This window comes from Calypte anna, chromosome 4 (assembly GCF_003957555.1).
Source record: "Calypte anna isolate BGI_N300 chromosome 4, bCalAnn1_v1.p, whole genome shotgun sequence".
Classification (NCBI taxonomy): domain Eukaryota; kingdom Metazoa; phylum Chordata; class Aves; order Apodiformes; family Trochilidae; genus Calypte; species Calypte anna.
In genome coordinates, this window is record NC_044247.1 from 1,968,677 (window position 1) to 1,984,688 (window position 16,012).

The 16,012-nt window shown below is 39.1% G+C and overlaps 1 protein-coding gene across 3 annotated transcripts in view; it reads right to left on the bottom strand.

Moving 5' to 3' along the window:
• AFF2 (AF4/FMR2 family member 2) overlaps positions 1-16,012 on the bottom strand; it is a 330,337-nt gene that overhangs the window by 67,061 nt on the left and 247,264 nt on the right. For all 3 annotated transcript variants that reach the window (XM_030449005.1, XM_030449004.1, XM_030449003.1), the window contains one exon: positions 6,705-6,742. In XM_030449005.1, coding sequence (XP_030304865.1) covers positions 6,705-6,742 — 38 coding nt within the window. The remainder of the gene's footprint in view (positions 1-6,704; positions 6,743-16,012) is intronic.

Below are 16,012 nucleotides of genomic sequence, written 5' to 3' on the forward strand. Positions count from 1 at the left end.
TTTAATCTTGACAAGTGATGCACTTAAAATACTGGAAATACTTCTTTTTGTCCAGCTACAAGGCTGCTGGTAACTTTTAAACAAATGCATGACTAGCTGTGCTCAACTAGCATACTTAAATCCCTGTAAAAAAGAAAAAAATTCACAAAAGAGAAGGTTTCTCTAGATGTCTCAAGTTTTGGGATGGCTACTGAGCAACATGCCTGGCTTGGCAGCTTTGGGGAACACGCTGGCTGCTAGAGCCAGCGGTGCTTGGTATTGATGGTGTGTGCTCAGATTTGTGTGAGATGAAATGAGATGAGATGAAATGAGCTCTCAGAGTCTGTTCATCTCCTTGTCTTGCAAGCAAACATTGTGCACTACACAGAGGACGTGTGGTAATTTAACCACCTACTATAAATTATACAATCAAGTTGGAAACATTTCACTATAAATATGGATTGAGACTATCTGAAAAATCTGTGTTCTCTCTAGGTACCTGTTGTGGTGGTAGCTGAAAACCTTAATAAAGCACAAACTATTTTATATTTCAGGACTTAGCTGATGTGAGTCATTTGTACAGTTTTAAATCCAACCAAACTGCTAGTCAACTAAATTATAACTTATTACCACAGGCTACAGACTTTTGATAGATTCTGTGGTTGGAATAGGACTGATTTACTGTTTTGGGCACTGCCAGTAGTTATCATGCATCATTTCCCTAGAAATAAAAATAGTCCTACTGTGGCTATCCTTTGGACTGATAAAAATATATCTAACAAGATGTGTCACAGGAACAAACTCAGAAAGTAAAGGTAAAATATTAAATGGACTTATTATTTTGTGTCTGAAGTACTACATCTTTCTGCTGCTGTGATGACTTTGGAATAAAGCAAAATGTACTGCAAAAAGGAAAAAAGATCTAAAGAAGCAATTGAGCTCTGATAAAACCCCATGGGGATAGCTGCATTGTCAGAGCTTTGCAAGAGTCAAAATTTACATGAAAATCAGTATTTAGGGATTAATGTGATATAATCAAAAAGGATTTAATATGTATGTTTCTTTGCTAACAGTTTAAAAGCGGCAGTTCTCTAATCCATTGCCAACAATAACCTTTTCCTTGTAAGAGTAAAATAATCCTTTGCAACATTTCTAGGGTTCACATTCTGCTGAGAAAACGTAGTCCTACTAAATAAAATTTATTGGAAACCAACAGTAGCATTTGAGCCTTGGTTTCCAGTGACATTGCAGGTGCCAACCTGTTGTGTTGCACGTCTATGCAGTCACATTCCCCAGCTTGCAGAAACAGTGCTATTTGGGGGGTTTGTGACTTTTTGGAAGGACTTTACTATTAATGCAATATAATGATCCCACTGGCTGAACTCTGCATCTGTGTAGATGTCTGAGTGGATAGAATAGGAGGATCAGGAGCTAAAGAACATTGTCCATAATTGCCTGTAAGCAGCGTTTTTCCAGGATTTCTACTGGGGATTTGAGTGCTTTCACATGCTAGACTTAAAGTATTAACACATAAATATGAATGGATTTCTTCCAGAAATGAATATAGGCAGGCAGTTTAGGCACTGTGTTGTAATGGATTTTTAGAACTAATTGAATTGGTGCTGGCTGATTTATTAGTTCTCCAGAAATAGTCTGAGGAGAAAGATCAGGAAGGAAGGTTTAGAAGCAGCGACTAACAAGTGGTAGTGTGGAAACTACTTGGGAGTTTTACTGAGAATGAGAGCTGTAGCAGGTTTGGGCTTTTTGATTCTTTAATTCTTTGATTCTTTTTGAGTCCTTTAGCAAATGCCCTTTTTGGCACACATAACACAAACGTCCATTGGTACCTATGGTCCATATGTATGTATGTATGTATATATACACATGCATAGATGTATATTTGGTCATCTTCCCCTACAATTATCCATGAGTGGGAGGCTTTTTCAACCTAGGAGTGACACACTTTTTTTTTTTTCTTTCTTTTTTAAACTACAGGACACAAGAAACCCTGAAGTGGAAGAGCTCAGCATGCGTACCAACAGCACAGTGCCCCTTTCATACCTCTGCTGGTTACAAGGGCCTGATTTGACTGGCTAAAGACAAATCAACCTTCAGACCTAGCTGGCTGGCCTGCAGTTTTGCCAAAGGGAGCAAAAGATCTGTTTATGGTTACTACTATTACAGCATACATTAAATGACCCTCAGAGTCTGACCTGCCTGCCCTCCCGCTTAGTGAGTCAATAAGAAAATCCTCCGGCTCTGCATGACTTGCTTAGACCTCAGACCTTCCATGCAGAGCAAGGTTTGTCCAGGGAGGGAGAAACTAGATGCAATTCCAGATGGTAAAACAAAGATATTTTTTAAAGTGCAGTCAGTAGACACAGTTAGAATTATCCCATGTATAATCAAGGATGAAAAGGCCAGGAAAAATACCACTGCGCTTTGCAAATGAGAGGTCAATTGAAATGTCAAGATATCAAATGTTAATGGATTGCATTGCCAATGATGGTTGGGAAAGAAAACCATACAAAGTCATGGCAGATGCCCTTCTGAGCAGAAGATGAGTTTCATGGCAGGAAAAGGCAATAAACACCAGAAGACTTTCTGGTTAACAAACTTGTGGCTGATGGAGAACAAACATATTTTGAAAACATAAAAAGCAGCAGGATTTTAACACAAGCTATAATCCCAAAACGTGTTTCTGGAAGTCATTAAATCTACAGCAAATTTAAGTATATGCAGGTGTTTGGAGAAAATGTCATTGCTTCCTATTGAAGATTTTTAAAGCAACTATAAAAGAAGACGGTAAAAAGGACACTCAAGGAAGGCAATGTTTTCTTCCCTGATGCAAGAAGTGAATTCCAGTATTTTCATAGTTCTACAGCAGCTCATGGACGATATGGACCCTCTCATTCATTTTCCACTTAAAAAAAATTATTTCTCTATTGAAAAATTTGTCTTATTTTCTAGTGTTGGACGACATCAGGTTTCAGCCAAATCATTCTTTCACATGCCAGCATTCTACCATGAAATCCATCTGGCTGTGTTCATAAGGGACTGTAATCTGAGCATTGTTTAGAGTCATATTAGCTCCAGTTTTCAGTCAGAAGGGCATTGCCACGCAAAGAATTTATCTCTTTAATATATAAAACAGTGAAAAGAAACAAGTTATCTTCCTAACGACTGTCTTTGAGGCTTGCCTTGTGTCTGTCTTAGCTCACTGCTGGGCTTACACAGTTAAGGGATAACAACATCATTAGTAGCTTTTGAGTAGGGAGACTCGATGTATACAACACAGATACGTAATCAAGAACAGTGAGCAATCATTTGCTCTTTTGTGTAAGAAGAATGGCTTGTGTGGATGAATAGATAAGGAAAAGGGTAGAAGTCAAACAAAAGACAGTATTTTTTTGACACACCAGGGTGCTCAATACCCCAGGATGTTGTGGGGATATGAAGTACAAAGACATTTCAAAAGAGATTTTGCATGGAGGAGAAGTTTATTGGTACCTCCTTACCACAGGATGTGTGGTTATGTAAATGTGAAAAGCTGTGTGGGAAGGCTGGGAGGATGCTTCTGTAATTGCTGCTCTTCTTTCTCTACCTTCTGCCACTGGATTAGCACTGGATTAGCTGGCCTTCAGTCTATGTCAGTGGAGAGACAAGTCCAACAGACAGGCCAAGCCAAGTGCATTCATACTTGACAGTGAGGCATAAAACTGACTGTGCCTGAATCTGAGGAGATCCTGGAGCTCAATCCACTAACAAAAGTCAAGTGATGTGCATCAAGTCAACATGCATGATTCCTCTAGGCCCTATGCTGATTTGTGTTCCCACTGCCTACCCAAGTCAGGGAACATATCTGGGAAGCGTGACCTTCAGTTGGGTTTCATACCAAAGCTGCCATTGAATTTGAAGGATATTGCTGTTCTCCCAGCTCTTGATCAAATAGCAGCATATATAGAGAAGATTATTTCCTCTGGATGTGTCCTCATTAAAAAAATGTCTTCTGAAGAAGCCAAATGTCACTTGCCTACACCTCACCCTCAGGAAGCTCCCAGCAGTCAGTCTAAGCATGTAGAGACAATTGGACATTAAGAGACCATCTGCCTGGCTGCCTTACTGAACTCTAGTAAGACAACTTCCTTGTTTTGGTTTTTTTTTTTTCCTCCATAAGTGTTAAGTGCTGGAGGGATTAAGCAAGCCAAAAAGAACAGTAAACTTCCTCCTGAACATTAAGCCAGCAACATTAATAAACTGAGCAATGAAAACTAAATGGACCATTTACGCAGAAATCTTCGTCACGCTCCTAAGCTAACATCTTGAACAGGCCTTGTCCAAGGACTCTACATAAACCACAGCCTTTAAAAGGGAGTGATTTCTGATGCCAGTTTGGGGACACAAGATCTATGTCACCACAAAGTGAAAACAAGGAAATTTTTTATGCTAATGACAACTGTGAATATTTTATTTGTATGTTTATATATGTAAAATATATATATATATATTGTAACAGATGTCAACTGCAGTTAGGTTCAACTCAACTTACTAGTGCAGGGCTTTTAGCCAAAAGCAATTCACATTTTCAGAAGTGTACTATCAGATATGTCTTAATAACAGAAATGTGTTCTTTAAAATGTATGTGATAAGTCACATATGGTAGAAGGAATCTGTACAGCTTTCAACCCTTATGACAATGGGAGCTACTAACTTTATTTTGCATAGCTGAAGAACATTAAAATTCAAGTGAAATTCTCTTTGACATTTGAGAGCTACAAAAGCAAGGACTAAAAGCTAGACAAGGCTGAGCTGTACTAACCGTGGCTGTGATGCTTATATAAATGTAATCCACATCTACTACTGCCATCTTAAAGACAATAATCTTACTTTTGCCCCAAGAGGCAATATTTTACCATACCATGTAATTGTATACAGGTACCTTAGACAGTTACATGGCATTGAAAAGTACTAGGCAGATTTCTCAACTGTTTTAATATGTAATTAATATGGATAATGGATTTCCTACAGTACTAATTGAAGCTGTCACCATGAACATAGTTGAAGAGATGTTAATTAACCAGGTGAGGGAAACATGGCAGGATGAGATGTGCACATGTAGGTGGAAAGAGCGAGGCTGTCCATCTGGCCTTCCTCCATTTCAAAATGTTAGAATTACTCAAGTTTCCTAAAGGAATGATTTCACTTAACCCACCCTTTCCCACTCCTCCCAATTTTTTTGGTCACATACATGCTGTTTAATGACTGCAAGGCTCAATATCTCTGTCATGTGCAGGAAAACTCAATTCAGATGAGCCATTCCTGGGAAACGGACTTAAAACATTCAAAAAGAAGTGAATGAATGATAATTATTTTGGACTTGTTCCCCAGAACTCTAATCACCTTGCAACTCCTGGATCCTCTAGAATGTGAGGTGAAAAAACAGATCATTTCACACTCTCTATTAAACAACCATCAGCTAACAATGACTTTAATTCAGCTTGCACTGAATTTGAGCTAGCCCTCTAGGCAAGAAAGGTCTCTTGTCTTATTAGAAGTTTCATGTGCTATCAGGTCCCCACTGGATCCTATTTCTAATTTTTATCAGATTGAGTGAAAGAATGAATAAAGAGAGAGCGATTTATGACTATCTTGCATCTTGCTTAATCACTCCAAGGAGTGCTCCACATCCAGTTGGTGTTCACTTTCTAAGGTGTAAATGACTATACATAATGGAAGCCAAGTGAGAAGACGAACTGTATTCTTTTGTTATGCATGCTAAACCACAATGATTTCAGGGTCCTGTTAGTTCATGTTCTTACAAACACAAAACCACTCCTTTCTAAAAGTCAGGATGATCAGCAAACTACTATAAAAAGAAACGGGATTATACAGTTACTGGGACTTAGTTAAATAGCAATGATTACCTACTGAAGCTAAAAATGTGTTTTATTTGTACATAAGAGACCATTAAGCCTGGAGTAGTCATTATTTAAACAGAATTTTAAACTATTTAAATTATTTAAACACAGACTGCTCGCAACATTAACTGAAAATGCTTTTTCTCAAAGAGCCAAGACATCTATATAGCAACTTTCTTAATTCAATGATATATGTTTGAGCGTTGGTGATACTGCCCTAAGATTTAAGAACTTCTCATAAAATGCCATGGAAATTGCTCCCTGGTAGCTTGCTCATCCTTCACAGAGCCCTGCTATAAAGAGCAGAAACATCCCTGTGTCTGTGGGGTGAGAGATGCACACACAGAGTGAGAAAGAGCTCTTAATCAACAGGATGGCAAAGCCTTGATACATAGGTGCAAAATATTCCCATGTGTCTAGAAATCATTTGGCACATTCCTAGTTATTTCCCCCCTGTCAGACCTTCTCAAGGATTGCAATTAAAAATCATAATCTTTTTAGCATGTACAAACCTCCCCAAGGCTAGAAGCACTATGTATTGAGCATGATTGTGATAGTATTTGGCAGCTATTCATAGACAACACATTAATTTATGGAAACTGGATGAAACTTGGGGAGAGCAATCAGTAGGGACACAGGAGAAATCAAAAGCTTTCCTCAGTGATACTGACCTTTTTATAGCTATGATTGGGGTCAAACTGAACTCTATTAATCTCTTTCATCACCCTTCTTACTGTTCTGGTCTTTATAGTGATTACAACAACTTTGTTCAAGTTGCATTTTCAAACAGATTTAAAGATGACTTACTTTACAGGAATGTTTCTCAATTTTGTCTTTTCAGCAGCCTGTGAACAGAAGAGGGGTGGGGGGAAAAAAACCCAATTAAGCAACACACCAAAGCACAATGAAGCCACAAGCAAACATCAACCTGCAGATGCTCTTCAGAAACACAAACCCAGCTCGGGGAGAGGGCTGCAGGAGCCAGACCCTTTCAGAGACAGGGCTACAGGTTTTTAATACTTCTGGCCCAGGTAGTGGTATCAGTGTTGTTTGTTTATTTTTAATGGCCACAAGTGTTTAGGAACCACTGATTCAGGGTGATTACTTCATTGCCCCCTCTGAGGTCTGTCCCTTTTGTCACAAGCTATCTGTCCCTATCTGGAACAAGAAACAACAGGAAAAAATAAAGGAAAGAACAGTCCCTGTTTCCAAAACAGTTTTTATTTGCCAACATCAGAAAAGGGCAAGGGATGACCAAATGTTCATATCAATTTTGTCTTGTGAAACCTTTGAGAAAACACATTCCAAATCATCTAAATGAGTAAATCTTTGGGCCCCTCGGCCTGCACCACCTCAGACATGGAGCCTGGTTCCAGTTTATTGCTGAACCCATTGATCTGTGTACAGTCCATTTATCATTCATGAAAAGAGCCAGTGATCTTCACAGTATATTAGAAGAAACAACTCAGATCATCTGTCAACGGCCCTCTTATTTCTGTTTCCCTCTCCACGGGGATTTCATCTCCTTCGATTCTTCTTGAATTAAAATGTTGCTAAGCAACACAGCTGGGGGCACTGATGGCAGAGCTGCTCCAGTCTATCACACTGGTTAAGCTGCTCAATATTTTAGTGGAGATTTTTTTATATTTTTTTTTAATACTTCCGTGGTCTAATTATGTAATCTGAACCAACCTTGCATTCCCCCCCTTCTGATTTTTTTTTTTTCAGAGTGGGTAAATAATGTTTAAATGCAAGCGGGCTTGAAAAATCCCTTTCAGCTAAACCAGTGTTGTTGGATCATTTCAGAGAATTCCTCCCAGCATTTTCAGATCCAGACTGTAATAGATTTAAATGTGGAAAGAGGTCAGATGGTTAGCAAGATTACAAGCATGGATAGCAGTGAAAGGCAGAATTAAGATAACTGATCCATAAACCTATTATAGTAAAGGAAGTTTAAGTGCTTAATTACCTTCAGAGATATTTTTATAAAGCTTACCAAAATGGAAGAGAAGGGTTTTGATGAGAAACCTGCTATGCTTAGGGACTGGAATAAAATGGTTCCCACAGAGGAACTGCTAGTATTAGTGCTGAAAAATGCTCACAAAAACCCTTGAGGAATTAAATCCTTCATGAAAACTGACTACCTTCTGAAACCCCTGGGACCTACACACTTGGGTTCCAAATTTTGCCAGAATGAGTTTTCCTTTGGACTCTGCAATGGTTCTTATTTTTCCAAATACCTGCTGCTTTGGCACTTATGCCTCCAATCACAACAAAGATAAAATCTGTGTTTAAATCTGTGGAAATGCCTAACAGTGAGTTTCAAATTTGGGAGAAAGAATTAGAGTTTGAGAGCTGAGATGGGGTAACAGCAATCCTCTGGGCTGGCTCCCAGTGTGCAAAGAAGAATGTGTTTATTTCATTTGGATTATATTCCCATCTAAAGAATAAATCAATTAATGCATGATAGAAAACAATTATATTAATTGTACAGTAGGGTTGCTAAGTAAAACACTTAAACCTCAGGAAATACTAAACTTCAAATTGCACAAGGATGTGTAACAGACCCAACATAATTATGTCCTCTCAAAGAAGCCTGTGATGAAATGGGGTCTCTGCTCATTAGTGGAATAATGTGAGTTGTGCCTCTTTCCAATGATACTGTCCCAAATCTCCCCTTTTCAGCTGTCAATGTGCAAACGCAGAGTCAGAAGCATGTTAACTAAGAAAGCTTTCTGAGTAATAACCTACCCGGAACAACATAAAAATGCTTCATTTAAAACGGATTAAAACATCATAAAAAATGGCATTTCAGTTTCCCAAGTCTCCCACTAAATACCAAGTCCCAGTCCCATCCTGCAGGGAACTAAAATGATTTTTAAAGCTAATGAACAGCCCTTGACAACAGCAGAAGTATTTTAACTGTATAGTGATATTTTGCTTGACATTCTCTATAGCAAGTAGCTGGACTACAACAAGTCTGAGTTCAAGCATGTGAAACTTGCATCTAAATAATTTTTCCCCCTCAGTTATGCAAAAATCACTAACCAAGAACTGATATAAAAATACAGATAAAGGAAAAAGAAATGTGGAGAGTGTCTAGGATCACAAGTGTATAATAATGCTGTCAATTCTAATAGAAAGTAAAGCAGAAGATATTCTGGAGAGCATGTGCATGATGGTGTGAGCTAAACTGTTTACATGAAAAATTAATAAAGATGAAGATACTGCAGGGAGTGAGAACTGGATATGTCAAAGTCATAGAATATTGAAGAGTGGGGTCTAAATTGGATGTTTGATTTTTGACTACTTAGCTATGTTGATGGAAACAGTTTACACTGGAAGAAACGTGTTAGCTTTAGGGTCAAAGAATTCTGGATGTATTTTCTTTTCTTGGACCAGGAACATTCTAGTACATAGCTTTCTTGAGATTTTTACTGGGAGAATTTCTGTATCTTTTTCCCTTTATTACTGGGAGAAGGCACTTTCCTAACTCGTAGGAAAAGATAGATGTTGAAGGGACAATGTCCTTCACACAGATGCTCACTTATAGGGATTATAAATAAATAAATAAATATAAATACTACAAAAACTCAGAATAATCTGCATGCCAGCCTGGTTTAATGGTGGATGGTCAAGCAACCTGTCATTTCCTACTACAAAGGATTCAGTTTGCCTCTGAGTGGGACCATAGTAATGGTCACAGAATTCCTGTTACTCCATCTGAGAAAGAAATCCAGGATCTGGCCTTCTGTTTGTATTTGTAGGTGTTGCTCATTCATTTTTCAAAGCATGTTTGTTTCAATCTCATGAGCATGCCCAGTGGCAGAAGATAAAGGAAGGCAAAATCAAAGTGACACTGAGTTACTCTACACATTAAGCTTTGATGCAGAAACATATTATTTGAAAATATTTGGTGTGCAGCAGGTCTGTCAATTAGAGCTAATTATTCTCCTCTGATCAGGGAAAATGCAATCTTGTTTTTGGGCAGGTTTCTTTGAAATGTGTGTCTTTTATATAACTTCATTATAGGAAAATACTTCCAAATTACTTTTTTTCTAGGCTGCTTAGCTATTGACTCAAATTGTCTGTGTTGAGTACTTCTCTCTACTTTGATAATTAACTTTTGATCATTACTGAATTTAGCAGCTCTAGTCAGATGTGTTCATAGCCATCTTCCTCAACTATTTCAGTGTTCATCGCCTTTAATCTTTGAACAAAATGATCTCATTGAGCCTCCATCAGCCTTGCTGCTCATTTAATAATTCCTGCTTCTCATCTTCATGACTGGGTTTGATTTGTTCTAGACGTGATGAGAGCTTTTGATTATTAATTTAAGAAATTTCAAAGACAAACATGTTTTAAGAGTTATTTTTTTATCTTATATTTCTATTCCTTTACAAGGAAGAAGATGGTTTAACTCTGTGATTCCTAAATATCATGTTATTAAAAAGTACTACATTAGAAGTAGTGTACAGAAACAGAGCAGGTATGAGGCCACTAAACCATGATACAGGTGCCCTGAGTTAGAGATGCTACTGCAAGAGACCAGAAAGAAATAGGACTGGAATAATGTGGGCCCCCCAGTTCAGGAAGGATATCGCGGTCCTGGAGCAGGTCCAAAGGAGGGCAACCAGGCTGGTGAAGGGACTCGAGCACAGACCCTATGAGGAGAGGCTGAGGGAGCTGGGGGTGTTCAGCCTGGAGAAGAGGAGGCTCAGGGGAGACCTCATTGCTGTCTACAACTCCCTGAAAGGAGGTCGTAACCGGGTGGACGTTGGTCTCTTTTGCCAGACGACTTTCAACAAGACAAGAGGGCAGGGTCTTAAGTTGTGCCAGGGGAAATTTAGGTTGGATATTAGAAAGAATTTCTTTACAGAGAGAGTGATCAAGCATTGGAATGGGCTGCCCAGGGAAGTAGTGGATTCTCCGTCCCTGGAGCTATTTAAAAAGAGCCTGGATGTGGCACTCAGTGCCATGGTCTAGCAACCGCAACGGTGGTTCAAGGGTTGGACTTGATGATCTCTGAGGTCCCTTCCAACCCAGCCAATTCTATGATTCTATGAATATTCAATGGGAGACTTACATCACAGGACCTTTGTTAATTTTGAGCTTGAAAACATGTGTTGAACTAATTGAGGATGATTAGAAAATGGAAGTCAGAGTGAACTAGACAGTCATTCCACTTTCATTTGTAATTTGCTTCTGATATTTTTACAATTTATGGGTTTTCCATAATAGTGCCTCTGCCCTCTAAGACCTTATTGCAACGGCTGACTCTAGTGTTGAATAAAAGAAAAGATGAAGAATACATGAAAAGTACTAAAATGCAGAAGATCATTCAGCAGAGATTATTTGCCTAGGGATGTTTTCTCATGACTTTTATAAGAGTGAATGACTCCTACCTTTTATATTGCATTAGACCTGATTTTGGTGCTAGTTGTTTCAGCATTGGTTCAAGTGCCACCTGCACTGAGTTTACTTGATCTGCAGTATGGATGTATCCATACACTTATTTTGTTAGTAGGTATTTAACTAGTACACTAGAGATTAAACATGGGAATAAGCACAAACTGCTTCCAGATCCTACACAAAGATCACCAAATATGAAATACGATGCTTTTCTTCTGCAGTTTCAATTAGTGGACTGGATTTTGGAAAGAACCAGAAAATGTGCTCCCATCAGCACAACCTGTCTACATCCTAAAGGAGGAGAATGAACTGACATTGAGCTGGCTGAAAAACATTAAGGTAAAATAACTGACATTTGCAGAAAGCAAATTACATTTTTGGTCAGATGTTACAGGGGAAGTGTCTGCTATACAAAAAAACCCAAACATTTTCCATTGCATAACTGAGAACCCAGGATTATAGGGGGAAATTACTACATTTGAGAAAGTCTGATCAAACAGAAAGTACTTTTGAAGCCTGCTGCCTCACACTCTTGATTCAGAAGCAGGGACTGGGCACTTGTGCAAAGCAATTGCTGAGCCTCAGCATGAGACAGATGGCCACCAACACACGTTGGCAGAAGAAGGAAAGTCTCCATGCTTTAACTTCTTCCATGAGCAAATCTAACTTAAGTTTTCATCCCAGTTTCTATCAGCTCTGTATGCTTGGGCGAATAGCTGAACAACTTGACACAAGTAAGCTTACAGCCCACCATGCTGCTCTCTTGTCCTGAAGGTACAGAAGAAAGTCCTTGGAGACACAATTCAAAAGTCCAATAAAGCTAAAGAAACTTTCCACATTAGTTGAACTATATAGAATAAGCAACTTGCCACAAGTAAGCTTATAACCCACCACGCTGCTCTCCTGTCCTGCAGGTACAGAAGAAGCTCCTTGGAGACACAGTTCAACAGTCCAGTAAAGCTAAAGAAACTTTCCACATTAGTTGAATTATATAGATTGTTTTATATGTACATATATCTTTGTTGATGATAACACTCTGATTCAAGCAGAATGCCTTACCTACAATCCTAAGTCATTAAAGAAAAACCATTATTTATTGATTTCTGATTCTGTAATGATGCAGTTGGTGCTAGCTAACATTTTTGGGGAGGAGCAGAATGCAGTGTGCAGCAAAACAAACCACCCAGAATTGTGCTGGCAATCAGAAAGCCCAAACTCAGAGGGCCAAAGGATGAGCATGTGATGATACACACATAAATATGTGCATCAGGTTTCTTTTTTTTTTTTTTTTTTCTTCTTTACTTCATTGGTTGCACTCTCCTCTACCTGTCCCTGAATGTCAACAGAGGAGATTGTATTTCTTTCTTGCTAATTGCCTTTGACATGAAGCTGGCAACATTTTATTTGAGATTCTGTATGTGATGGTCTGGGTCTCAACTCAAGGATAAAGAGCCCAACATCACTGTATCTAGGACAAAAACCAACAGTAGATACCCTCTCTGCCAGGAATTATTTTTTAAGAAGTATTTTTCCTTTAGTAGCCAAACAAGCAGGAAGGATCAGCTAAGATCCATTTTCTGAAATATTGCCACCAAGCATGAGTTATCTACACATCAAAACAGTTCACTGAACTCTTGCTGTGTATGAACAACAGAGAGCTTCTCATCATTGCTTTGAGCAATGCAGTAACTTCCATGGCTTCACAGAGACTCAAGAATACTTGAAACTCTAGAGACTTGCTTTCAATTGTTGCAGTGGAGTTGGGTAAAACGAAAAGCAGAGATTAACTGACCAAATCTAAACCAACCTGGCTGTGGGTTAGGAGTAACCTTTATCCCTGATGGAAGTGAACTGCTTTTAATTGAACAAAATCACAGATATATTTGGCCTTTTGTCAATCTTTTTTCCCCAAATCCCTATGTTTCCATCAGCCCAAGAGTGGAAATCAAACTAGGGGAATCTCTAATGAAAAATGTGACCACTTCCTATTCTTGAAGGAGGACTATTCCATATTTTTAAAGAAACACACAGGGAGCATACTACACTCTGAGGAGTGTTTGCTGCTTGTGTAGACATACCTGAGCTGGTTTTAAATTACCTAGGGGGGTACTCCAGACATCATTGCTTTTGTGGCACAGGCTTCAGTTTACTCAGTGTCTTTGCTGAACTTAACAATACAAACTATTGTGGCTATCTGTCAGTGAACAGACTTATCTCAGAGATAACTCACATGGAGACTTATTTTAGGCACAGCCTGGACTTTAGTACCAATGTACCTGACAGAAGAGTGCCTCCCTTCCCAACAAACTCATTTGGACTTCTACATCCAACAAAGACCAACCTATCTTTTCCATCCTATCTCTTCCCTGCTCCCTGGACTTGAGAAGCAAAAGGGCAGAGTCAAAGAGTACCAGGAGGGGTAGAGCTGGGAAGATGTGAATAGATGCTGCTGTTGTTCATTAATTTCCTGTGCAGGACTAAAGACTTGAAGGATTTTAATTTACACTGAATGTTACATCAATATGGAATGTTAAATCTATTACGAAGAGACAGCAGAGGTAACAGGGGTAAAACCACACAAAATAACTCTTTGCTGACCTTGGTTTGGTTTCATACATTGCTCAGATGACTTAGCCAATTACTAAATTACACAGCTCCAAAAATTATACTTAATAGCATTGCCATGAAATCAGTGGTTTTGTAAAACAGGCACTCTCTGTGAGAACACCCTGCCCAAATCAATTCCACTGTCACACTCTGGTCCTGACCTGTCCCTGCAAGTGAGCACAAGGTCTGTTCTGGGAAGATTCATCCTGCTGGCACAGAATGCAGCACCTCTAACCCCAGCAAACCTTGCACTGGCAGATGCATTCATTGTAAGAAAAATTAAGGTGTTTAATTCTCATTACTGTTCTCCTTCTGGAATACCTCCAGGGGAGATTAACTTTCACTTCTGCTCCCCTTATTCTAGCTGACAGAAGCTAATTACTGGATTTATTGTGCCCTTTTCATCATCTACTTTACACTTGTTCTGGCCACATATGAGTCCCCCCCCGTTCATACTGTTGCAACCCCTCCCAGTCTCAAAGCCAGCACTAGTGCTATCCTCTACTGGTGTGAAAAACTCCCAAGAATTTAGATTTTGAAGTTCACAGACATTTGCTTGAGCTTTTGCAAAAGAGTGACACTGCAGATGGCCAGTGTAATAAAGCCAGACACTTTCTTTACCAAAACACTTCACAAGGCACGCATGATAAAAATCACACTCTCCTTTTGAGAGGAAAAGAGAGAAAAATGTTTCTTATATGGTTGGATTAGTGAGTGTTGAGCACTGAGATGGCCTGCAGATATCACAGACTTCAGATTTATTTTTATAGGACAGTATGGTCAAGTCTGGCTTTTCTTTTAACAACAACAATGCTTCTGTCAATCAAATATCTCACCTGCTGCTGCTCTGCTTGCTAACAAAACAAGATATGGCTTTTGCATAAGTGCCATACATTGCAAGAGGCCCTTGGAGAAGTAAGTTTTTCTTCTATGTTTATAATAAAGCCTCCTTCACAAAAAAAAAATAATACCCATCCACAAGCATGCACACACAAACAGTACCTGACCTTTCCTGTGAACCAAAAGCTGTATCTCCCTTTCTTCCACCCCAAAAAGGCTGGCAGACCTCCAGTGTCTGATTGTTACAGCTGTACTAAGGAAGAACTGGCCTTCCCACTTGTATTTAATTAGTGATGGAGGCATCAGGTGTTTTTAAGGCTTCTCCTTCAGATGAATGCTGTCTTGTGAGGCAGCTGACAGAACCTGGCTCTTCAGGTTGTTGGCATGAAAAAACAAACCCAGGAGAAGAATATCTTGAAGAGAGCACTGAAGGGCTATGATGTGCCTGCTTACTTATGAGAAAGCAAGGAGAGGACTTCTTACAGCTCTATTTATCCGTCTTTTCACCTCAAGAATTTCATTCCCCCTTTGTTACAGCTGCTTGCCTGACAGTATTTTCTTTCCCTGTATTACATTCTCTACCAAGTCAGGGAGTTTGGGTTCCTCCAGCTCCTGTGCTGCCCCAAAGCCCAGATAAGAACTTGGCTGCAACCTGCAGGGCCAAACTAATTGATGTTGCTGTGTAGTACTGTGCACACAACAGTAACAAGTCATCCTGAGGGCTGTATTAATCCCACTCCTCACTGACATATCACCTCCACAATACCAGTGTGTGGAAAAAATGGTATGAATTTGAACTATTCAAATTCTATTCAAATACTATTCAAATTCTATGAATTTGAACAAGTGAAAAGCTTTGGGTGACACTGTGTGTTTCAGTGGTATGCCATGCTTTTCACTCACAGATGCAGCAAGCTTAGCCTAGATCTCAGAGTGGTTACTGAGAGCTTCTGTTGATAATAAACAAATATATGACATGAGCCTATATAATTGCCATGTGAATTATGACCTTAGCCTTGTCAGCCATCAAATCTCTTATTACCAAATGTTTGTCTAATGTAAGCTGGAACATTCATTTTACACAGCGGATGATACATGGTTGCTTCAACTGGTGTTGTGCAGAATAAAATAATTTGAATATCAATTACAATGGACTGAGGTAGCAAGAAGGGACCTATCTCCACAAAAGGTTTTTTCATGGTTACAGACTGACAAGGTTGGTGAATGACTGTATTATCCTAATAGCTTCTGTTTTC